Source organism: Coregonus clupeaformis, chromosome 15 (assembly GCF_020615455.1).
Source record: "Coregonus clupeaformis isolate EN_2021a chromosome 15, ASM2061545v1, whole genome shotgun sequence".
Taxonomy (NCBI): domain Eukaryota; kingdom Metazoa; phylum Chordata; class Actinopteri; order Salmoniformes; family Salmonidae; genus Coregonus; species Coregonus clupeaformis.
Genome location: NC_059206.1, coordinates 24,285,517 through 24,305,067, shown reverse-complemented (window position 1 = coordinate 24,305,067; position 19,551 = coordinate 24,285,517). Strand labels below are relative to the sequence as shown.

Below are 19,551 nucleotides of genomic sequence, written 5' to 3'. Positions count from 1 at the left end.
ATGCCATCACACTCAAATAGAAACCAGGCGATACTATCACAAACCATGGGACCACAACTGAGCGTAATACTAAAATATCTGCATGCACAATCAGTATTTACAAGCTCATTTTTCCCGCAAAGCATCATCAAACACATGTTTGCCCTGTTTGCTCAGTTGGTTGTAGCATGATGCTAACAATGCCATAGAGTTGAGACTGCAATCGATATACAGGAGGTACTAGGTAGCACATTACACATCACTACTCCCTAACTGCAAGTCGCTCTGGAAAAGACTATCTGATCTGATTGTATCACACAGTATGATCATTTAGTAGACACTTTAATGCTAAGCAGCTTGGACCGGTATTTAATAAATTCAGTGGTGGAAAAAGTACTCAATTGTCATACTTGAGTAAAAGTAAAGATCCCTTAATAGAAAATGACTCAAGTAAAAGTGAAAGTCACCCAGTAAAATACTACTTGATTAAAAGTCTAAAAGTATTTGGTTTTAAATAAACTTAAGTATCAAAAGTAAATGTAATTGCTAAAATTTACTTAAGTATCAAAAGTAAAAGTATAAATAATTTCAAATTCCTTATATTAAGCAAACCGGACAGAACAATTATTCTCTTTTTGTTTTAGATAGCCAGGGGCACACAGTTGGACCATTTTCATGTCAGACTGTAACAAGTACTTTTGGGTGCGAGGGAAAATGTTTGGAGTAAAAAGTAAATTATGTTCTTTCGGAATGTAGTCAAGTAAAAGTACAATTTGTCAAAAATCTAAATAGTAAAGTACAGATACCCCAAAAAATGACTTAAGTAGTACTTTCAATTATTTTTACTGAAGTACTTTACACCACTGAATCCACTGCAGATAGTGGGTTTCTCCACTGTAGTTCTTTCAGAAGTGCATTTGATACTGTATATACAGCAGCATGTCCCACATAAACGGAGTTGACACTTGATTGAGAAATCGTCTGTCTGGTTGCGTGAACTGCATGGACTTCTCAGCCAGGTTTGTTATCAGTACTGAATGGGTCACCCCCATGGGACTTCCAGTTTCAGCCAGGTTAACCCCCTCCATCGGGGGACTCCCTGTTCTTAAGCCCCTCCATCGGGGGACTCCCTGTTCTTAAGCACCACCATCGGGGGACTCCCTGTTGTGCAAAACGTGTCATGCATGACAACGCCCATAGGGGAACGAGGTTGAACAATGTCCATAGGATTTGGCTATACAGCACAAACAGATATGGGACCAGGTCCAACCCACTAAGCCAGTGTTTCCCAATCCTGGTCGTGGGGATCCATATGGGTGCACATTTTATTTTTTTCCCCCTAGCACTAACACACCCGATTCAACTAATTGTCTCATCATCAAGCCTTTGATTATTTGAATCAGGTGTGTTAGTGTTTGTGCTAGGGGAAAAACCGTGCACCACCTTGGGTCTCCAGAACCAGAACCAGGATTAGGAAACACTGCACTAAGACATTGAACAATGACTGTTAGATATGGTCTGCTGATAAACACACTGTAACATCATGTACCATAACACTCTGTATGGTTTACCTGAATCCCATGAAGTGTTGTAGTAAGCGGTTGTTAGGACAGCGAGTTACCTAAGAGGTCACCTCACTAAGCTGTACAATACCAGAGCTTAGGAAGTGGAGAAGCTGAGAACAGCATTTGGCAACGACATGTGGTACATAATCAGAGAATCTAGGACAGTGTTCTGGCAATGCAAGCTATCGCTAGAGCCCCTGTCCCCATCACAACAGCAGTGATATGGGGAGTTTCACAAGCTATTTCCACTGTTATGAGAGACAAACACCAGTTTACGATAAACCACCAAGTGTACAATTTCAGAAGCCTCTTCTTCCTACTTCTTTACTTGACTCTATTCAACGTATTTGACATGGACAATGCACATGAATCAATACTCCTAAATGTGCCTCCCCAAAAAAACGATTGTTTTCCTCTGCAGCCTATTACTGACTAGATCAAGAGTGGAGCACCATGAGCTTCACAACAAAAACAACCTGGTAACCCCTGGCAACAAGGGGTCCTACCTGTAGGATTTGAGAAAGCGTTTTCGCTTAGTGCCTCGGCATGAGACCTGGCCAGGGGGCACAGGAGTCCAGGGGCACAGTCCAGAGGTCCAGAACGTGTGGTCCAGGGGTTCCATGACAGACCTCAGGGAGGGGACTGAGTATGTGTCAGAATACAAGGCTGCTGAATGACTAATTCTGTTGCATTTCCTGGACACACTCGCAAAACGCCTAAAGCTCTCTCTCTCCCTCTCTCTCTCTCTCGCTCGCTTTTTTTCTCTCTGTCTCTCTCTCTCTCTGTCTTGCTCTCTCTCTCACTCTCTCTGTAACCAGACTCTCCTTCTTTTGGCGGTGGTGCAAAGGCCCTAGTGCCCTACACCCTTCATAAGCTCATTAGTGAACGAGCTCACTGCAGGGCTTGCCTTGGCCTCTCTGCCATGTAATATGGTAGCAGGCAGCAGAGTATACAGTATTAAACTAGGCCTAACTGTAATGTGGTAGCAGTAGAGTATTAAGTATTAAACTAGGCCTAACTGTAATATGGTAGCAGGCAGCAGAGTATACAGTATTAAACTAGGCCTAACTGTAATGTGGTAGCAGTAGAGTATTAAGTATTAAACTAGGCCTAACTGTAATATGGTAGCAGGCAGCAGAGTATACAGTATTAAACTAGGCCTAACTGTAATGTGGTAGCAGTAGAGTATTAAGTATTAAACTAGGCGTAACTGTAATGTGGTAGTTGCAGAGTATACGAGAGATCACCATGTCACAATAGCAAGCAAATTTAGTTCCGGGTGGAGAAAGTTGCATTCTGTGCATGGTTGTTATTTACAAATCAGTCATCACATAATGTAGTTGACAGTACGGTAAGGGGCCGGCAAAATCGACTTTTCAATAACATGAACCACTGTAAATGGCGCTGTGCTATTTCATGGTGTAATCTCGAAATTATCCAGCAGATGACAGTAGTGAGCCACTACCACAATTACCTGCCTATGTGAGGTTAGTGTGTCACATCTAAAACTGTTTGTTTGCAATAAACAACAAGTAATGATATGATAGCCCATGTGAAGGACATCACAGTCAAGCAATAATATAGTCTTTTAAACAGAGGTTTTTTTTTTCTGTGTATAACATTAACTGTCAAATTGCGAAGATTACATGTCGGCTATGGCTTATGCCAGACAAGTATCTAGCTAAGCTAGCTAGTACACTTTCTGATAACCTCGTAGCCCCAAATCAACTCACCAACCCACATATGGCAGGCTATAGAACCATCATCAGCATCGGGTAAGGAAATATTTGTGTGCTGTTGTAGCTTCCAAGCTAGCTTATTAATTGAAAACGAGGGTTGTCTTTGCTTGATAATGTTATATGACTAACATCAGCATTCATCCATGCATGCTGGCAAGATAGCCAATGCAATGCCACTGGCTGAGGCAGGAATATCTAGTTAAAATACAGTGAGATAATTGTCACTATTTTCATAAATGGAACAGATTAGCTATCTATCCAACATTGTAAACAGAGCTAGGTGGCTGTCTATATGTTTACAAAAAAAGCATACAGGTCAGCTGCAACCAAGGCAACGTAGCTTTGTAGCTAGTTAGCATTTCCTCCATGAACGAAGCAAACTAACTATCTAGCTACCAACCTATAGCTACCTACCTAGACAAATGGAGGCTTGACAACAAGAGAGTAGTGTTGATCATTTTATATAAATGTTAGAAAATGAGTATATTCATTATTCATTAGATAATCTAGCTAGTACGGCGGTGGTCTGCATATGGTTTTCTATGCATTTCTATGCGTTCTCGAGTCCAGCTTTCAGACGCTCGCAACCCGGAACTACCATAACGGTTTTGTTTACAAACATTATGATTTGGTCTATACAGTCGTGGTCAAAAGTTTTGAGAATGACACAAATACAAATTTTCACAAAGTCTGCTGCCTCCGTTTTGATGATGGCAATTTGCATATACTCCAGAATGTCATGAAGAGTGATCAGATGAATCGCAATTAATTGCAAAGTCCCTCTTTGCCATGAAAATGAACTTAATCCCCAAAAAAATATTTCCACTGCATTTCAGCCCTGCCACAAAAGGACCAGCTGCCATCATGTCAGTGATTCTCTCGTTAACACAGGTGAGAGTGTTGACGAGGACAAGGCTGGAGATCACTCTGTCATGCTGATTGAGTTAGAATAACAGACTGGAAGCTTTAAAAGGAGGGTGGTGCTTGAAATCATTGTTCTTCCTCTGTTAACCATGGTTACCTGCAAGGAAACATGTGCCGTCATCATTGCTTTGCACAAAAAGGGCTTCACAGGCAAGGATATTGCTGCTAGTAAGATTGCACCTAAATCAACGATTTATCGGATCATCAAGAACTTCAAGGAGAGAGGTTCAATTGTTGTGAAGAAGGCGTCAGGGCGCCCAAGAAAGTCCAGCAAGTGCCAGGACTGTCTCCTAAATTTGATTCAGCTGCGGGATTTGGGGCACCACCAGTGCAGAGCTTGCTCAGGAATGGCAGCAGGCAGGTGTGAGTGCATCTGCACACACAGTGAGGCGAAGACTTTTGGAGGATGGCCTGGTGTTAAGAAGGGCAGCAAAGAAGCCACTTCTCTCCAGGAAAAACATCAGGGACAGACTGATATTCTGCAAAAGGTACAGGGATTGGACTGCTGAGGACTGGGGTAAAGTCATTTTCTCTGATGAATCCCCTTTCTGAATGTTTGGGGCATCCGGGAAAACACCTTGTCCCACGGGGGGCCAGTATGATATATATTTATTTTTTTTATTAAAATGATGCACTCACTAACTGTAAGTCGCTCTGGATAAGAGTGTCTGCTAAATGACTAAAATGTAAAAATGTAAAGACAAGGTGAGCGCTACCATCAGTCCTGTGTCATGCCAACAGTAAAGCATCCTGAGACCATTCATATGTGGGGTTACTTCTCAGCCAAGAGAGTGGGCTCACTCACAATTTTGCCTAAGAACACAGCCATGAATAAAGAATGGTACCAACACATCCTCCGAGAGCAACTTCTCCCAACCATCCAAGAACGGTTTGGTGACGACCAATGCCTTTTCCAGCATGACGGAGCACCTTGCCATAAGGCAAAAGTGATGACTAAGTGGCTCGGGGAACAAAACATCGACATTTTGGGTCCATGGCCAGGAAACTCCCCAGACCTTAATCCCATTGAGAACTTGTGGTCGATCCTCAAGAGGCGGGTGGACAAACAAAAACCCACAAATTCTGACAAACTCCAAGCATTGATTATGCAAGAATGGGCTGCCATCAGTCAGGATGTGGCCCAGAAGTTAATTGACAGCATGCCAGGGCGGATTGCAGAGGTCTTGAAAAAGAAGGGTCAACACTGCAAATATTGACTATTTTTCATAAACTTAATGTAATTGTCAATAAAAAGCCTTTGACACTTATGGAATGCTTGTAATTATACTTCAGTATACCATAGTAACATCTGACAAAAATATCTCATAACACTGAAGCAGCGAACTTTGTGAAGACCAATACTTGTGTCATTCTCAAAACTTTTGACCACGACTGTACAATGGTAAACTAGGCCTAACTGTAATGTGGTAGCAGGCAGCAGAGTATACAGTATTAAACTAGGCCTAACTGTAATGTGGTAGCAGGCAGCAGAGTATACAGTATTAAACTAGGCCTAACTGATAGTGCTGTTGCACAGTTCCTCTCCTTTGACATGCTCTCGCTGTAAACGAATGCATGCTTAAGTGTAAATCCCTTAGTTTAGCTTAATCTCTTTTGTCTTTTGCATGCCAAACAAACCGGTATCAAGGCTACTAAACAAATTCAATTAGTTAGAAGAAATTAAGTATTCTGTTATAGACACTCAAATTAGAGGAGTTCAGTTTGTAGTCATTCACTGTGTGTTCAAGCTGTGTGTTCAAAGTTCATACACAGTATGTCTGTACTGTTGAAGCATTCTTGAACTGAGAAAGGCCAGGAGGTGATTTTTCCCTTCCGTCTGGCTCCCTCTCTCACACTCATTCACACTGATCCTCAACACGGGGGCCCCTCAGGGGTGCGTGCTCAGTCCCCTCCTGTACTCTCTGTTCACCCATGACTGCATGGCCAGGCACGACTCCAACACCATCATTAAGTTTGCCGACGACACAACAGTGGTAGGCCTGATCACCGACAACGATGAGACAGCCTATAGGGAGGAGGTCAGAGATCTGGCCGTGTGGTGCCAGGACAACAACCTCTCCCTCAACGTGACCAAGACAAAGGAGATGATTGTGGACTACAGGGAAAAAAAAGAGGACTGAGCACGCCCCCATTCTCATCGACGGGGCTGTAGTGGAACAGGTTGAGAGCTTCAAGTTCCTTGGTGTCCACATCACCAACGAACTATCATGGTCCAAGCACACCAAGACAGTCGTGAAGAGGGCACGACAAAGCCTATTCCCCCTCAGGAGACTAAAAAGATTTGGCATGGGTCCTCAGATCCTCAAAAAATTCTACAGCTGCACCATCGAGAGCATCCTGACTGGTTGCATCACCGCCTGGTATGGCAACTGCTTGGCCTCTGACCGCAAGGCACTACAGAGGGTAGTGCGTACGGCCCAGTACATCACTGGGGCAAAGCTCCCTGCCATCCAAGACCTCTATACCAGGCGGTGTCAGAGGAAGGCCCTCAAAATTGTCAAAGACTCCAGCCACCCTAGTCATAGACTGTTCTCTCTGCTACCGCACGGCAAGCGGTACCGGAGTGCCAAGTCTAGGTCCAAAAGACTTCTCAACAGCTTCTACCCACAAGCCATAAGACTCCTGAACAGCTAATCATGGCTACCCGGACTATTTGCACTGCCCCCCACCCCATCCTTTTTACGCTGCTGCTACTCTGTTAAGTATTTATGCATAGTCACTTTAACTCTACCCACATGTACATATTACCTCAACTACCTCAACTAGCCGGTGCCCCCGCACATTGACTCTGCACCGTTACCCCCTGTATATATAGCCTCCCTACTGTCACTTTATTTTACTTCTGCTCTTTGTTTTTCTCAACACTTTTTTTTGTTGTTGTTTTATTCTTACTTTTTTTGTTTAAAATAAACGCACTGTTGGTTAAGGGCTGTAAGTAAGCATTTCACTGTAATGTCTGCACTTGTTGTATTCGGCGCATGTGACCAATAAAATTTGATTTGATTTGATTTGAAATAGGTAGCTTTCCTGAGGGTGGCTGAACTTACGCTGTTGCGCTTTGGGGAGCTTTGTTTTACAAGCTGTGTAAAACAAACAGAGAGAATATAAAGATTTAACCCCAACCTTACATGATAAAGATGCATGTGGAAAGGACAACCGCTTCCCCCTGATCGGCTCCAGCCCAGCCCATACCGAGACTCGAACTCAGTCCCTGTGCCTCGCAAACGCACGTAACCGCCCTCCTGAAGCATTCCAACTCATCGCGCTTCAACAGTGCAAGGATCCCCATCTGCTACATATGAGTATCACCAAAAAGTCACCAACTGGTCCTGAAGACTTACAGGGGTGTGCAGATTTTTGTTCCAGCCCAGCAATAACACACCTAAGGGGATGTGTTAGGGGAGGGTTGATGTGCCTTTGAGCTAGGTACTTAACCCTAATTGCTCCAGGGTCGCCGTCAATAATGGCTGATCCCTGGCCGTGACCCCACTGTCTGAGGGTGTCTCAGAGGGAGTGGGATATGCAAAAAACAAATGTCCAAATCACACATGTGTGAAATGTAAGCATTGACCTAATTAAAAACCGGACTTCTCATCAACACCTTGTTTAGTTGAATGAGATGTGCCTACCAACCCTGTAGATGTTCAGGACCAGGACTGGTGACCAGGGACCACTGATGTAGGCTTTATAGCCACACGGGCATATTGGTCAAGGGTTCTCTCAAGTCCCCATCAGTCCTCTTCAGTCTATTTAATGTCTTGTTACAGCCAAGGCTTCCTTCCTCATAGCCAGGCTAGTGCATTTGGCTGAAAGCAGCTGACACTGCACAACTCTTGTGGTGCTAAGCCTTTTTAGGACACAGCAGAACTGAAGCGTGAGATTACACTTGGCATTTGAGAGGTAGTTAAGATAGATTTTTCTAACAGGCAACTCAGTCAGGGAGATGGGCCGAGCTATCGGGAAATATGGGAATCCTGAAAGGTTTATGTCGAGGTTAGATGATGTCATATAAGTCTAAAATAATGCAGGAAATGTAAAACTTGTAATATATTTGAGATTTAAAAAGGCTTCTGACATTTGTAATTTCAGACTTGATTTTCCCTTAGCAAAAAAGTATTAACCCCTACAAAAATGTCCATTAATTATAATCCACATAATACCGTACTTCACAGTAGGCCTACATAGCCAGAAACACTATCAGTAGAATAACCTATGTAAAGACCTTGTAACAAGCTAATAAGTACATGTAGTTATGGAGTACTCATTGTTGTACTCACATTTTGGTATTCTCTCAACAATAAAAAAATTTATAATGAATTTACAGAGATAAATACTACATGAGTACTAGTTAGTACATATACACAACATTCTCTTTTACAGTAATTACCCCAATATACTGTATGTAGCTGTAACCTAAACAGTTTGCCACCACTGCTATCTCAACCTCTTTCAGAACAACAAACAAACAGGCACTTAGAGGGCATACCATCTCCTCTTTGGCTTAATGTCGATTGGCTTGTTGGTAGCGAATGGCGAGCCGTTGGACGGTGAGCCATTGGTGGGAGGGTGTGTGTGGCGCTGTCTGGATGTCCTCTCCAGAGACAGGAGCTCACAGCTGGCCGGCAGACTCATCTTCAGAGAGATCTCGTAATGCTCAAGTCTCTCAATCCACCAGACCTCTCAATACACCAGACCTCTCAATACTCAACTAGCACCTTGATAACTCGCTATATAGGCTAACTCTCGGGTTCAGTCATTACGCATTTCGCTAATACCTTGCTAACGCTACTCATTATCTAGGCTAACTTAAATGCACAGACTTGACAAGCAGGTGGTTGCCATCTTCACTCAATATGCTCCTACTGCTGAAGGGTAGGCTGCTAGCACCTTGTTAGCGCCACAGCTCCACTCAATATGTACCAACAAATGCAGAGGCGTGGGCTAATGTCCGATAGCTGTTATCCAATAAAGGTGGGAGGCCCAGGAAAGGTGACACCACTCCCCCCGAGTGGCCTCATCCATACAGATCAGGGATCCTGGTGCTGCTGTCTACGGATCTCATCCTGCCCATGGAGAGAAGCCTCTGGAAATATCTGGGGCCAATCTGGCAACCCTGATCGAACCCTTACCTGTCCCCGACCAGATGGAGAGGTAATACTTATGTGTCCTTATTCAATAGCACAAACAAAAACAGCATTCTGTGGGTAGCATTGTCATGATCTTGTATGACAGCTAATGATAAACCAGGCAAGCACTTAAAGGCACAATCAAGCACCACTAGTACTAACCAGCTGTAAAATACAAGGCCAAGTCTATCAATCCAAGCATGCAACCTACAGGAAAATATGTGTGTCTGTGTGTAACAGCAGAAAAGGGATAGCCTCAACCTCAGCTGGCTATCCATGTGAGGATTGCACATCAACCAACGTGAGTCGAGGTGCAGCCAAAAATCATAGGAACATCAAGAAAAATAGGTGCAACACTCCCTCGATAGCAAAAAATCAATTTAGTTCTGGTTAAAAACATGATGTTTTTTTTGCCCAAAAGGGCCTGATATATTTCAAATGTTTGTTATCGAGTCAGAGCTGTGCCACTGTCTTTTAATTGATATGGCATGTGTCCTGATTGGTACGACAGACAGATGTTCTAAAAGGCATTGTGAGTGCTGCTGGGTGGTTTGGGTGTTGTGTGACAGATGCTGGTGGATGTCACAGAGGTCTCTCTCTGACTATTCATCTGTCATGTAACAGAGACCTATGAGTCATTCACTTGGCTGACTGGAAAGCCAGTACAGCAGTCCACTGACCCAATCCACTGACCCCATCCACCTCTTGTTAAACTCAGATCCTTGGTTCATTTTTAACTATTGTCCACTATGGGTGGCATTTTCGCAGTAGCGCAAAATAATTGTGCAAAGTGCAAAAAATACTGTAAACCTTAGGGATGTAACGATTCACCAATACATTGGTCCTCGATTAAAATGTTTAAGATACAAGTGCATCGGTCTGCGGACCCCAAACTGATCCAAATGTAGCATGCATCGGTCAGAAAATAGATTCAAACGTTACGAATCGCCGGTTCACTAACAGTTTTTGCTCATATTATAGGGTGTCTGGGTGAAAACTTGCATTGGTGATGAAATTTCACTTCCTTATGTTATAAAATACATTTTACCAAGACAAATATCTTGTTTAGTGGGGTCTTTCTCTAAAATATCATTCACTTTAATGCAGGAAAACTTAAATCCGTTTTACCTCATTTCTACCAGCATGTCACATGTGCAACCAGAGGGAAAAAAACTCTAGACCACCTTTACTCCACACACAGAGACGCGTACAAAGCTCTCCCTCGCCCTCCATTTGGCAAATCTGACCATAATTCTATCCTCCTGATTCCTGTTTACAAGCAAAACCTCAAGCAGGAAGTACCAGTGACTCGCTCAATACGGAAGTGGTCTGATGATGCGGATGCTAAGCTGCATTACTGTTTTGCTAGCACAGACTGGAATATGTGCCAGGATTCATCCGATGGCATTGAGGAGTTTACCATATCAGTCACCGGCTTCATCAATAACTGCATCGACGACATCGTCCCCACAGTGACCGTACGTACAGTGAGGGAAAAAAGTATTTGATCCCCTGCTGATTTTGTATGTTTGCCCACTGACAAAGACATGATCAGTCTATAATTTTAATGGTAGGTTTATTTGAACAGCGAGAGACAGAATAATAACAAAAAAATCCAGAAAACGCATGTCAAAAATGTCATAAATTGATTTGCATTTTAATGAGGGAAATAAGTATTTGATCTCTCTGAAAAACATGACTTAGTACTTGGTGGCAAAACCCTTGTTGGCAATCACAGAGGTCAGACGTTTCTTGTAGTTGGCCACCAGCTTTGCACACATCTCAGGAGGGATTTTGTCCCACTCCTCTTTGCAGATCTTCTCCAAGTCATTAAGGTTTCGAGGCTGACGTTTGGCAACTCGAACCTTCAGCTCCCTCCACAGATTTTCTATGGGATTAAGGTCTGGAGACTGGCTAGGCTATTCCAGGACCTTAATGTGCTTCTTCTTGAGCCACTCCTTTGTTGCCTTGGCCGTGTGTTTTGGGTCATTGTCATGCTGGAATACCCATCCAGGGTTTACCAGGACGCGTACTCAGAGCATGCGCTGACCGACTGGCAAGTGTCTTCACTGACATTTTCAACCTCTCCCTGACCGAGTCTGTAATACCTACATGTTTCAAGCAGACCACCATAGTCCCTGTGCCCACTAATGCCAAGGTAACCTGCCTAAATGACCCTCATGGGTCTGTAGCCATGAAGTGCTTTGAAAGGCTGGTCATGGCTCACATCAACGCCATCATCCCAGAAACCCTAGACCCACTACAATTCGCATAACGCCCCAACAGATCAACAGATTATGCAATCTCCAATGCACTCCACACTGCCCTTTCCCACCTGGACAAAAGGAACACCTACGTGAGAATGCTGTTCGTGGACTACAGCTCAGCATTCAACACCATAGTGACCTCAAAGCTCATCACTAAGCTAAAAACCCTGTGATCATGGACTTCCTGATGGGCCGCCCCCAGGTGGTAAGGGTAGGCAACAACACATCTTCCAAGCTGATTCTCAACACGGGGGCCCCTCAGGGCTGCGTGCTTAGTCCCCTCCTGTACTCCCTGTTCACCCATGACTGCGTGGCCACGCACGACCAACATTAAGTTTGCCGACGACACAACGGTGGTAGGCCTGATTACTGACAACGATGAGAGCCTACAGGGAGGAGGTCAGTGACCTGGCAGTGTGTTGTCAGGACAACAACCTCTCCCTCAACGTGAGCAAGACAAAATTGCTGATCGTGGACTACAGGAAAAGGGGGGCCGAGCACGCCCCCATTCATATTGACGGGGCTGTAATGGAGCGGGCGAGAGCTTCAAGTTTAGTAGACGCTCTTATCCAGAGCGACTTACAGTTAGTGAGTGCATACATTAGTTTTTATATTTTTCATACTGGCCCCCCGTGGGAAACGAACCCACAACCCTGGCGTTGCAAACGCCATGCTCTACCAACATCCCTGCCGGCCATTCCCTCCCCTACCCTGGGCCAATTGTGCTCCGCTCCATGTGTCTCCCGGTCACGGCCGGCTACGACAGAGCCTGGATGCGAACCAGGATCTCTAGTGGCACAGCTAGCACTGCGATGCAGTGCCTTAGACCACTGCGCCACTCGGGAGTTACACCAAACACACCAAGACAGTCGTGAAGAGGGCATGACAATGCCTATTCCCCCTCAGGAGACTGAAAAGATTTAGCATGGGTCCCCAGATCCACAAAAAGTTATACAGCTGAACCATCGAGAGCATCCTGACTGGTTGCATCACCGCTTAGCATGGCAACTGCTCAGCATCCAACCGCAAGGCGCTACAGAGGGCAGTGCGTTCTGCCTAGTACATCACTGGGGCCAAGCTTCCTGCCATCCAGGACTTCTATACCAGGCGGGGTCTGAGGAAGGCCCTAAAAATTGTTAAAGACTCCAGCCACCCAAGTCATAGCCACTACATGTACATATTACCTCAACTACCTTGACTAACCGGTACCCCCGCACATTGACTCTGTACCGGTACCCCCTGTATATAGAGCCTCGTTATTGTTATTTTATTGTGTTACTTATTTTTCTTACTTTAGTTTATTTCTATATGTGTCTTTATTTTTTTTGCAAATATTTTCTTACTTACTTTTTACACAATTCTGCATTGTTGGTTAAGGGCTTGTAAGTAAGCACTTCACGGTAAGGTCTACACCTGTTGTATTCGGCGCATGTGATAAAATTAGATTATATTTGATCGGAACATTATATTTCGTAACCTATACATCCGATAATAAGCACCGAGCTCTGTTGAAAGAGCTCGGAATTTACATGTTGGTGGTCCTCTGCAAAGTTGTTTCCACGGGTCGCAAAAAGCTAAATTACCATGACAGGAATTAAATGTAAAAGAGTTTGAAAATAAAAAGCTTGTGGTACGCTCAGTGCTCCGTTGATATTTCACAGAGATACGCTTGTTTTTCTGAGAAATCTTTGAAAAATAACAGGAATTTCGAATAAAAAATATGAAAATACTACGTCATGTCTCAAAATCGATATATATTTTACCTCTACTGTATATTGTTTTATGTCCTCCGAATTTGAGAAGAAAGATGACGAGTTCAACGTTGAGCCTGTCAGTTTGCCTTAGTTCTCACACAGCATCCAGCCTATCTGACACAATGCTATTTTCCAGATTTAAAAAATAAGAATCCTCTGGCCTGTTAGAAATGTGTGGAGTGGTTGAATAACGAGTTTTAATGACTCCAACCTAAGTGTATGTAAACTTCCGACTTCAACTGTAAATAGTAGCCTCTATATAACGCACATTGTTCAAATTAATTTCAAATTAAATCACGTTGCCAGATTAGAATTAGGTTTATGTTTTACACTTTGCACAAGTCTTTTACACTACATAAATGCCACCCTATGTCTACCAACCTGAGCTGTGATGGCTCTGGGGTGATTATGAGGACACCGGAAGGTCCTTGGACGAGGCTGTGGACCAGCTAAGTCTGTGCAAATATTGAGTCCCAACCAGCATAGAACATGTTTCAGTACAACCAAGGTGATCGATTCAACAAAGAAAGCTTTTTTTTTTTAAGAGTTGGCAATTGACACAGAAGGTAAAGGAGCAGGGCGATACCCCTCTATGTCTTTAACTGATGTTCAATATTGCAAGCCAGCTTTTCATTCCACATGACTTCATATTGTAGCCCTCCCCCTGCAGAGGAGACAGTGACGTGATAGGCCCAACCTGCCTTCAGCAGCAGCCAATGGGGGGGAGAGTGTGTGTCACATGCGCTCTGTGTTGTCTCCCTCCCTAGCACGTCAGAGAACCATCCTTTTCATTAACATCCAAACACACAGGCAGAGATTGTTGCCAAGGTTACAGTTATTAGATGGCTGTCATTTTACGGCATTATGGCCCCTGCACTATTCATTCAGGGATTGTAAAAACCTCCCGGCAAAACAGCAAGACCAGGAGCAATATTGCTGGGAGCAATAACTCAATTTTAGCTGAGCATTAATACAACACCACTCATCTCAATCTCTCAATGAATAAATCAATCAAATATTCCTTCATAAAGACTTTACACCAACAGTTGTCACAAAGTGAAAACATTTAATCTGGCATTATAAGATATTAGAAGTTCAAGAAATGCCTGTGGTTGACTATAAACCAGGGTTTCAAAGATTATCTCAGGCCAAAACAATTATTCTGTAAAGATAGGTGCAGGTTCAATGTGTGAGCCTACCTTGGATGTTAATAATAGACTGGTGCCAACAACATTTAAGGCTAACGCAAATTGCCCCAACATCACATCATAAAATAGCTGGAGATTGGCGTTTTTGTGGCACCGTCAATATCGGAGGTCCAGTATTCAGAGAGAAAGCGTTCCAACCTGCTGTGGCTTTTGTAAGGTTTTAAGGGAACTGTAGTGATTAACAATATTTCCACCTCTTCCCCAGAAGAGGGAGCACTTTCACATCTGTAGTGAAAGACTGAAGGTTGATGATAGCTGAAAGACTGAAGGTTGATGGTAACTGAAAGACTGAAGGTTGATGATAGCTGAAAGACTGAAGGTTGATGGTAACTGAAAGACTGAAGGTTGATGATAGCTGAAAGACTGAAAGTTGATGATAACTGAAAGACTGAAGATTGATGATAGCTGAAAGACTGAAGGTTGATGATAGCTGAAAGACTGAAGTTTGATGATAGCTGAAAGACTGAAGGTTGATGAGACCAAAAAGGCTCTGTATGCTTTCTCATGTGTAACACAGAGTTAAAGGACAATACACAACGTCAAAGGTTATTTTGGGCAGACATGACATTGGAAACCATATCTGAAGGACTATGAGTTCAAGTTCTTAATGTCCTTTTCCAGACCCCATGCTTCTGATATCATTATTTCATTATGCAGATTTAAAATGTTAAATGCTTTTCCACTTTATGAACTTTTCACATCTCTAATTCAAAATGACAGTGGGGATCAATCAACTTCTGGTTAGTAGGCTACAGAACATTTCCAGGAATAACACAAGTTTGTAGAGTTCATCCCCCAAAAATAATTTGTTTGATGTTACTTAGCTTTGAAAACAAATCATGCCACCTGACAATGTGCCTTATAGGCCTATCTTCAGTTAGTAAAAGAGCTGTGCTAAAAACCTAGAATTAAACAAAACACTATTGTTATATGAGGAACTAAAAACTGAGTTTTTATGTTTGTAGCACCACAAAGCCAGTATGGTAAGGTGTGTGTTATTTTTCACTTTTTAATGAACTCTCTATCCGACCTCTATAGCCCTGCAATGAGCCAAACCACCTGAGCCCCATTCCAGTCACCACAACAACTGGCATTCTGACACCCGGTTGCTGCTCGCTCACTCACTAGCTCAGGACTTGATTGGAAATTCCCATAGGCTTCTATTTGCAGTTGCTTGTGCTGTGGTGGAGAAGCTGAAAAGGTCTGCCAGAGTATCTCTAGATGTTACTACATTTACATTTTAGTCATTTAGCAGACGCTCTTATCCAGAGCGACTTACAGTTGGTGAACACCTTTTTATTTATTTATTTTCATACTGGTCCCCCGTGGGAATCGAACCCACAACCCTGGCGTTGCAAACGCCATGCTCTATCAACTGAGCTACATCCCTGCCGGCCATTCCCTCCCCTACCCTGGACAACGCTAGGCCAATTGTGCGCTGCCCATGAGTCTCCCGGTCGCGGCCGGCTGCGACAGAGCCGGTTTAATTTCCTAAACCGATCTGATGAAAGGGGGAGAGAGACACCATCAGCGTCTAGCCAGAGAAACGTCACCTCATGGCCCAAATCGTGGTTCAAATTCAAAAGGATTTACATGCAAGATACATTTTGGTTGGACAGGTTGTAGAGAATGATGTGACATTTACAAGCTTCTTAAGCCACAACTTAACCTATGTTCTACCAAGGCTGACACTGTATTGATTGACACATTGAATAATTGTGTACCTACAGTATGGTTATCTATAGCGCCATGCAAAATCATTCAGACCCCTTGAATTGTATTGTGTTACAAAGTGGAATTAAATTGTCATTTTTTTTGTCAACAAAATACTCTGTAATGTCAAAGTTGAAGAAAAATGCACTTTAAAAAAACAGATTCATAATAGTCGTTGCATAAGTATTCTTTCCCTTTGTTAAGGCAAGCCTAAATTAGTACAGGAGTAAAATTTGTCTTAACAAATCACATAAAAAGTTACATTGACTCACTCTGTGTGGAATGACTAACCCTTCCTCTGTCCTCATACATATAACATCTGTAAGGCTCTCAGTCAATAATTGAATTTCAAGCACAGATTCAACTACAAAGACCAGGGAGCTTTTCGAAAGCCTCATAAAGGGCAGTGATTATTCCAAAACATGCATCTTGTATGGAACAAGGCACTAAAGTAATACTGCAAAAACATGGGGCAAATTCAGCACAACACATCACTGAGTAACTGCCTCCTTCTTTTCAAGCATGGTGGTGGCTGCATCATGTTATTGGTATGCTTGACATCAGCAAATACTGGGGAGTTGTTCAGGATAAAAAGAAACGAGATAGGGCTAAGCACAGGCAAAATCCTAGAAAAAAACCTGCTTCAGTCTGCTTTACACCAGACACTGGGAGAGGAATGCACCTTTCAGAAGGACAATAACCTAAAACACAAGGCCAAATCTACACTGGAGTTGCTTACCAAGAAGACCGTAAATGTTTGTAAATGGCCAAATTACAGTTTTGACTTAAATTTGCTTGAAATAATATGGCAAGACTTGAACATTGCTGTCAAGCCATGATCCCAAACATCTTAACAGAGCTTGAAGAATTATGAAAATAATAATAGGCAAATATTGCACAATCCAGGTGTGGAAAGCTCTTCGAGACTTACCCAGAAAGACTCACAGCTGTAATCACTGCCACAGGTGTTACGAACATGTATGGACTCAGGGAGCTGAATACTTATGCAACAGCTATATTTTATTTATTGCATTTTTATTAATCTTAAAAATACAAATAAAGAATCTTCCACTTTGACATTACAGAGTATTTTGTGTAGATGGTTGACAAAAAAGTACAATTAAATCAATTTTAATCCCACTTTGTAACACAATAAAATGTGAAGAAATCCAAGGGGTCTGAATACTTTTGCAAGGCACTGTATGTGCTTTTCATAAACCAATGGAACGATTAACAATATAAACAGGATAGGATCCTGTAAAAGTTTTGTCTTTGTTTTATTCATTTACATTTTAGCAACGCTGAATAAATCAAATGAACGGACAGAATCATTTAGCGAATTAGCCAGACATACTGTATTTCATTAGAAATATGTCACAATGTTTATATATAACCATAGTAGTTACAGTTGAAGTCGGAAGTTTACATACACTTAGGTTGGAGTCATTAAAACTAGTTTTTCAACCACTCCACTAATTTCTTGTTAACAAACTATAGTTTTGGCAAGTCGGTTAGGACATCTACTTTGTGCATGACGCAAGTAATTTTTCCAACAATTGTTTACAGACAGATTATTTCACTTATAATTCACTGTATCACAATTCCAGTGGGTCAGAAGTTTACATACACTAAGTTGAGTGTGCCTTTAAACAGCTTGGAAAATTCCAGAAAATGATGTAATGGCTTTAGAAGCTCCTGATAGGCTCATTGACATCATTTGAGTCAATTGGAGGTGTACCTGTGGATGTATTTCAAGGCCTACCTTCAAACTCAGTGCCTCTTTGCTTGACATCATGGGAAAATCAAAAGAAATCAGCCAAGACCTCAGAAAGAAAATTGTAGACCTCCACAAGTCTGGTTCATCCTTGGGAGCAATTTCCAAATGCCTGAAGGGACCACGTTCATCTGTACAAACAATAGTACGCAAGTATAAACACCATTGGACCACGCAGCCAACATACCGCTCAGGAAGGAGACTTGTTCTGTCTCCTAGAGATTAACGTACTTTGGTGCAAATCAATCCCAGAACAACAGCAAAGGACCTTGTGAAGATGCTGGAGGAAACAGGTACAAAAGTATCTAAATCCACAGTAAAACTAGTCCTATATCGACATAACCTGAAAGGCCGCTCAGCAAGGAAGAAGCCACTTCTCCTAAACCGCCATAAAAAAGACAGACTAAGGTTTGCAACTGCACATGTTTGGCTAAGGTGTATGTAAACCTCCGACTTCAACTGTATATGTCACCCATAGTGACATATTAGTTATATGTCGCTTAAGGTCACATATTCATTTTATGTCACTGTAATTATATATTTAGTCTCTAACCCAGGAGAAGTTGTCTCTGATCGAACTGATCCCTGGAATGCAGACCTTACTGGTAGATGACAGAGTGTAGTTTAGGCATGCTAGGTTTTATGACACTGGTGAAGGTGATGATAAATCAATGACGAGGAACACAAGAGACTATTAGAGTCCTTCTTTATGGACTGATTGATTAGTGAGACTGTTTATTTGCACCTTTGCCATCGCATTAGCTGTCGACATAAACAACCACACTCGCCCACGACTTCATAAGAATGAGCCAAGATTAATCTGTATGCTGTGGGATAGAATGGTATACTAGCATGTTTACATACGATATATAAATATTTTTTTGAACAATAGAGAAGATTTAGTTTGTCAATGGAAAACTACTGAAAATATATTTTAAGACTTCCCTAAAGATAGCCTTCCAGGGGAAAATTGGCAACTCATTACTGGGTAGAAAAAGAAAAAAAAATGATATTATATAATTTCAAGCTCACCTTTATTTTTTAATTAGATTGGGTTTGATTCAATGAAAAAGGAATTGGAGAGGAACGGTGGATGAGGCAGTGAAGGAATGCTACAAACGGGCAGTTGTGCCTATTTTTCTGTGCTGTCACGGTGTGCGGAGAAGGATTTCACTAATTGAAACGCCATCATGACGTAGAAGCGATGGATGGGTACGTACATCTACAGATTAAACCATTAAACAGAATGCTACACACTGAATAAGATAGGTCTATACAACACACTGAATAAGATAGGTCTACACGGCACACTGAACATGGGCGGTGTGTTCAATAGGGCGATATGGGCGACGCACTGCCAAACGGGAAAAGGAAGGGATTTTTTTTCTAATCAATTATATCACGGCAACAGTAGTTCAGTGTTCACGTCTGATCTGCCAGCCACTAAATGTCCAATCAGGCTAAAGTCGTGCTTCAAATGT

At 42.5% G+C, this 19,551-nt stretch overlaps 1 protein-coding gene across 4 annotated transcripts in view; it reads right to left on the bottom strand.

Annotated features, from left to right (window-relative positions):
* The window catches only part of LOC121581990 (cAMP-specific 3',5'-cyclic phosphodiesterase 4D), a 170,223-nt gene that overhangs the window by 72,043 nt on the left and 78,629 nt on the right, over nucleotides 1–19,551 (bottom strand). Inside the window, exon 1 of one of the 4 annotated variants that reach the window (XM_041897475.2) lies at nucleotides 8,715–8,883. The exons of 1 other annotated variant lie outside the window; for it this stretch is intronic. In XM_041897475.2, coding sequence (XP_041753409.2) covers nucleotides 8,715–8,860 — 146 coding nt within the window. In that variant the 5' untranslated portion in view covers nucleotides 8,861–8,883. Of the gene's footprint in view, nucleotides 1–2,050; nucleotides 2,229–8,714; nucleotides 8,884–19,551 lie in introns of those variants that run through there. 2 more of the 4 variants (XM_041897469.2, XM_041897472.2) reach the window with 2 other exon arrangements.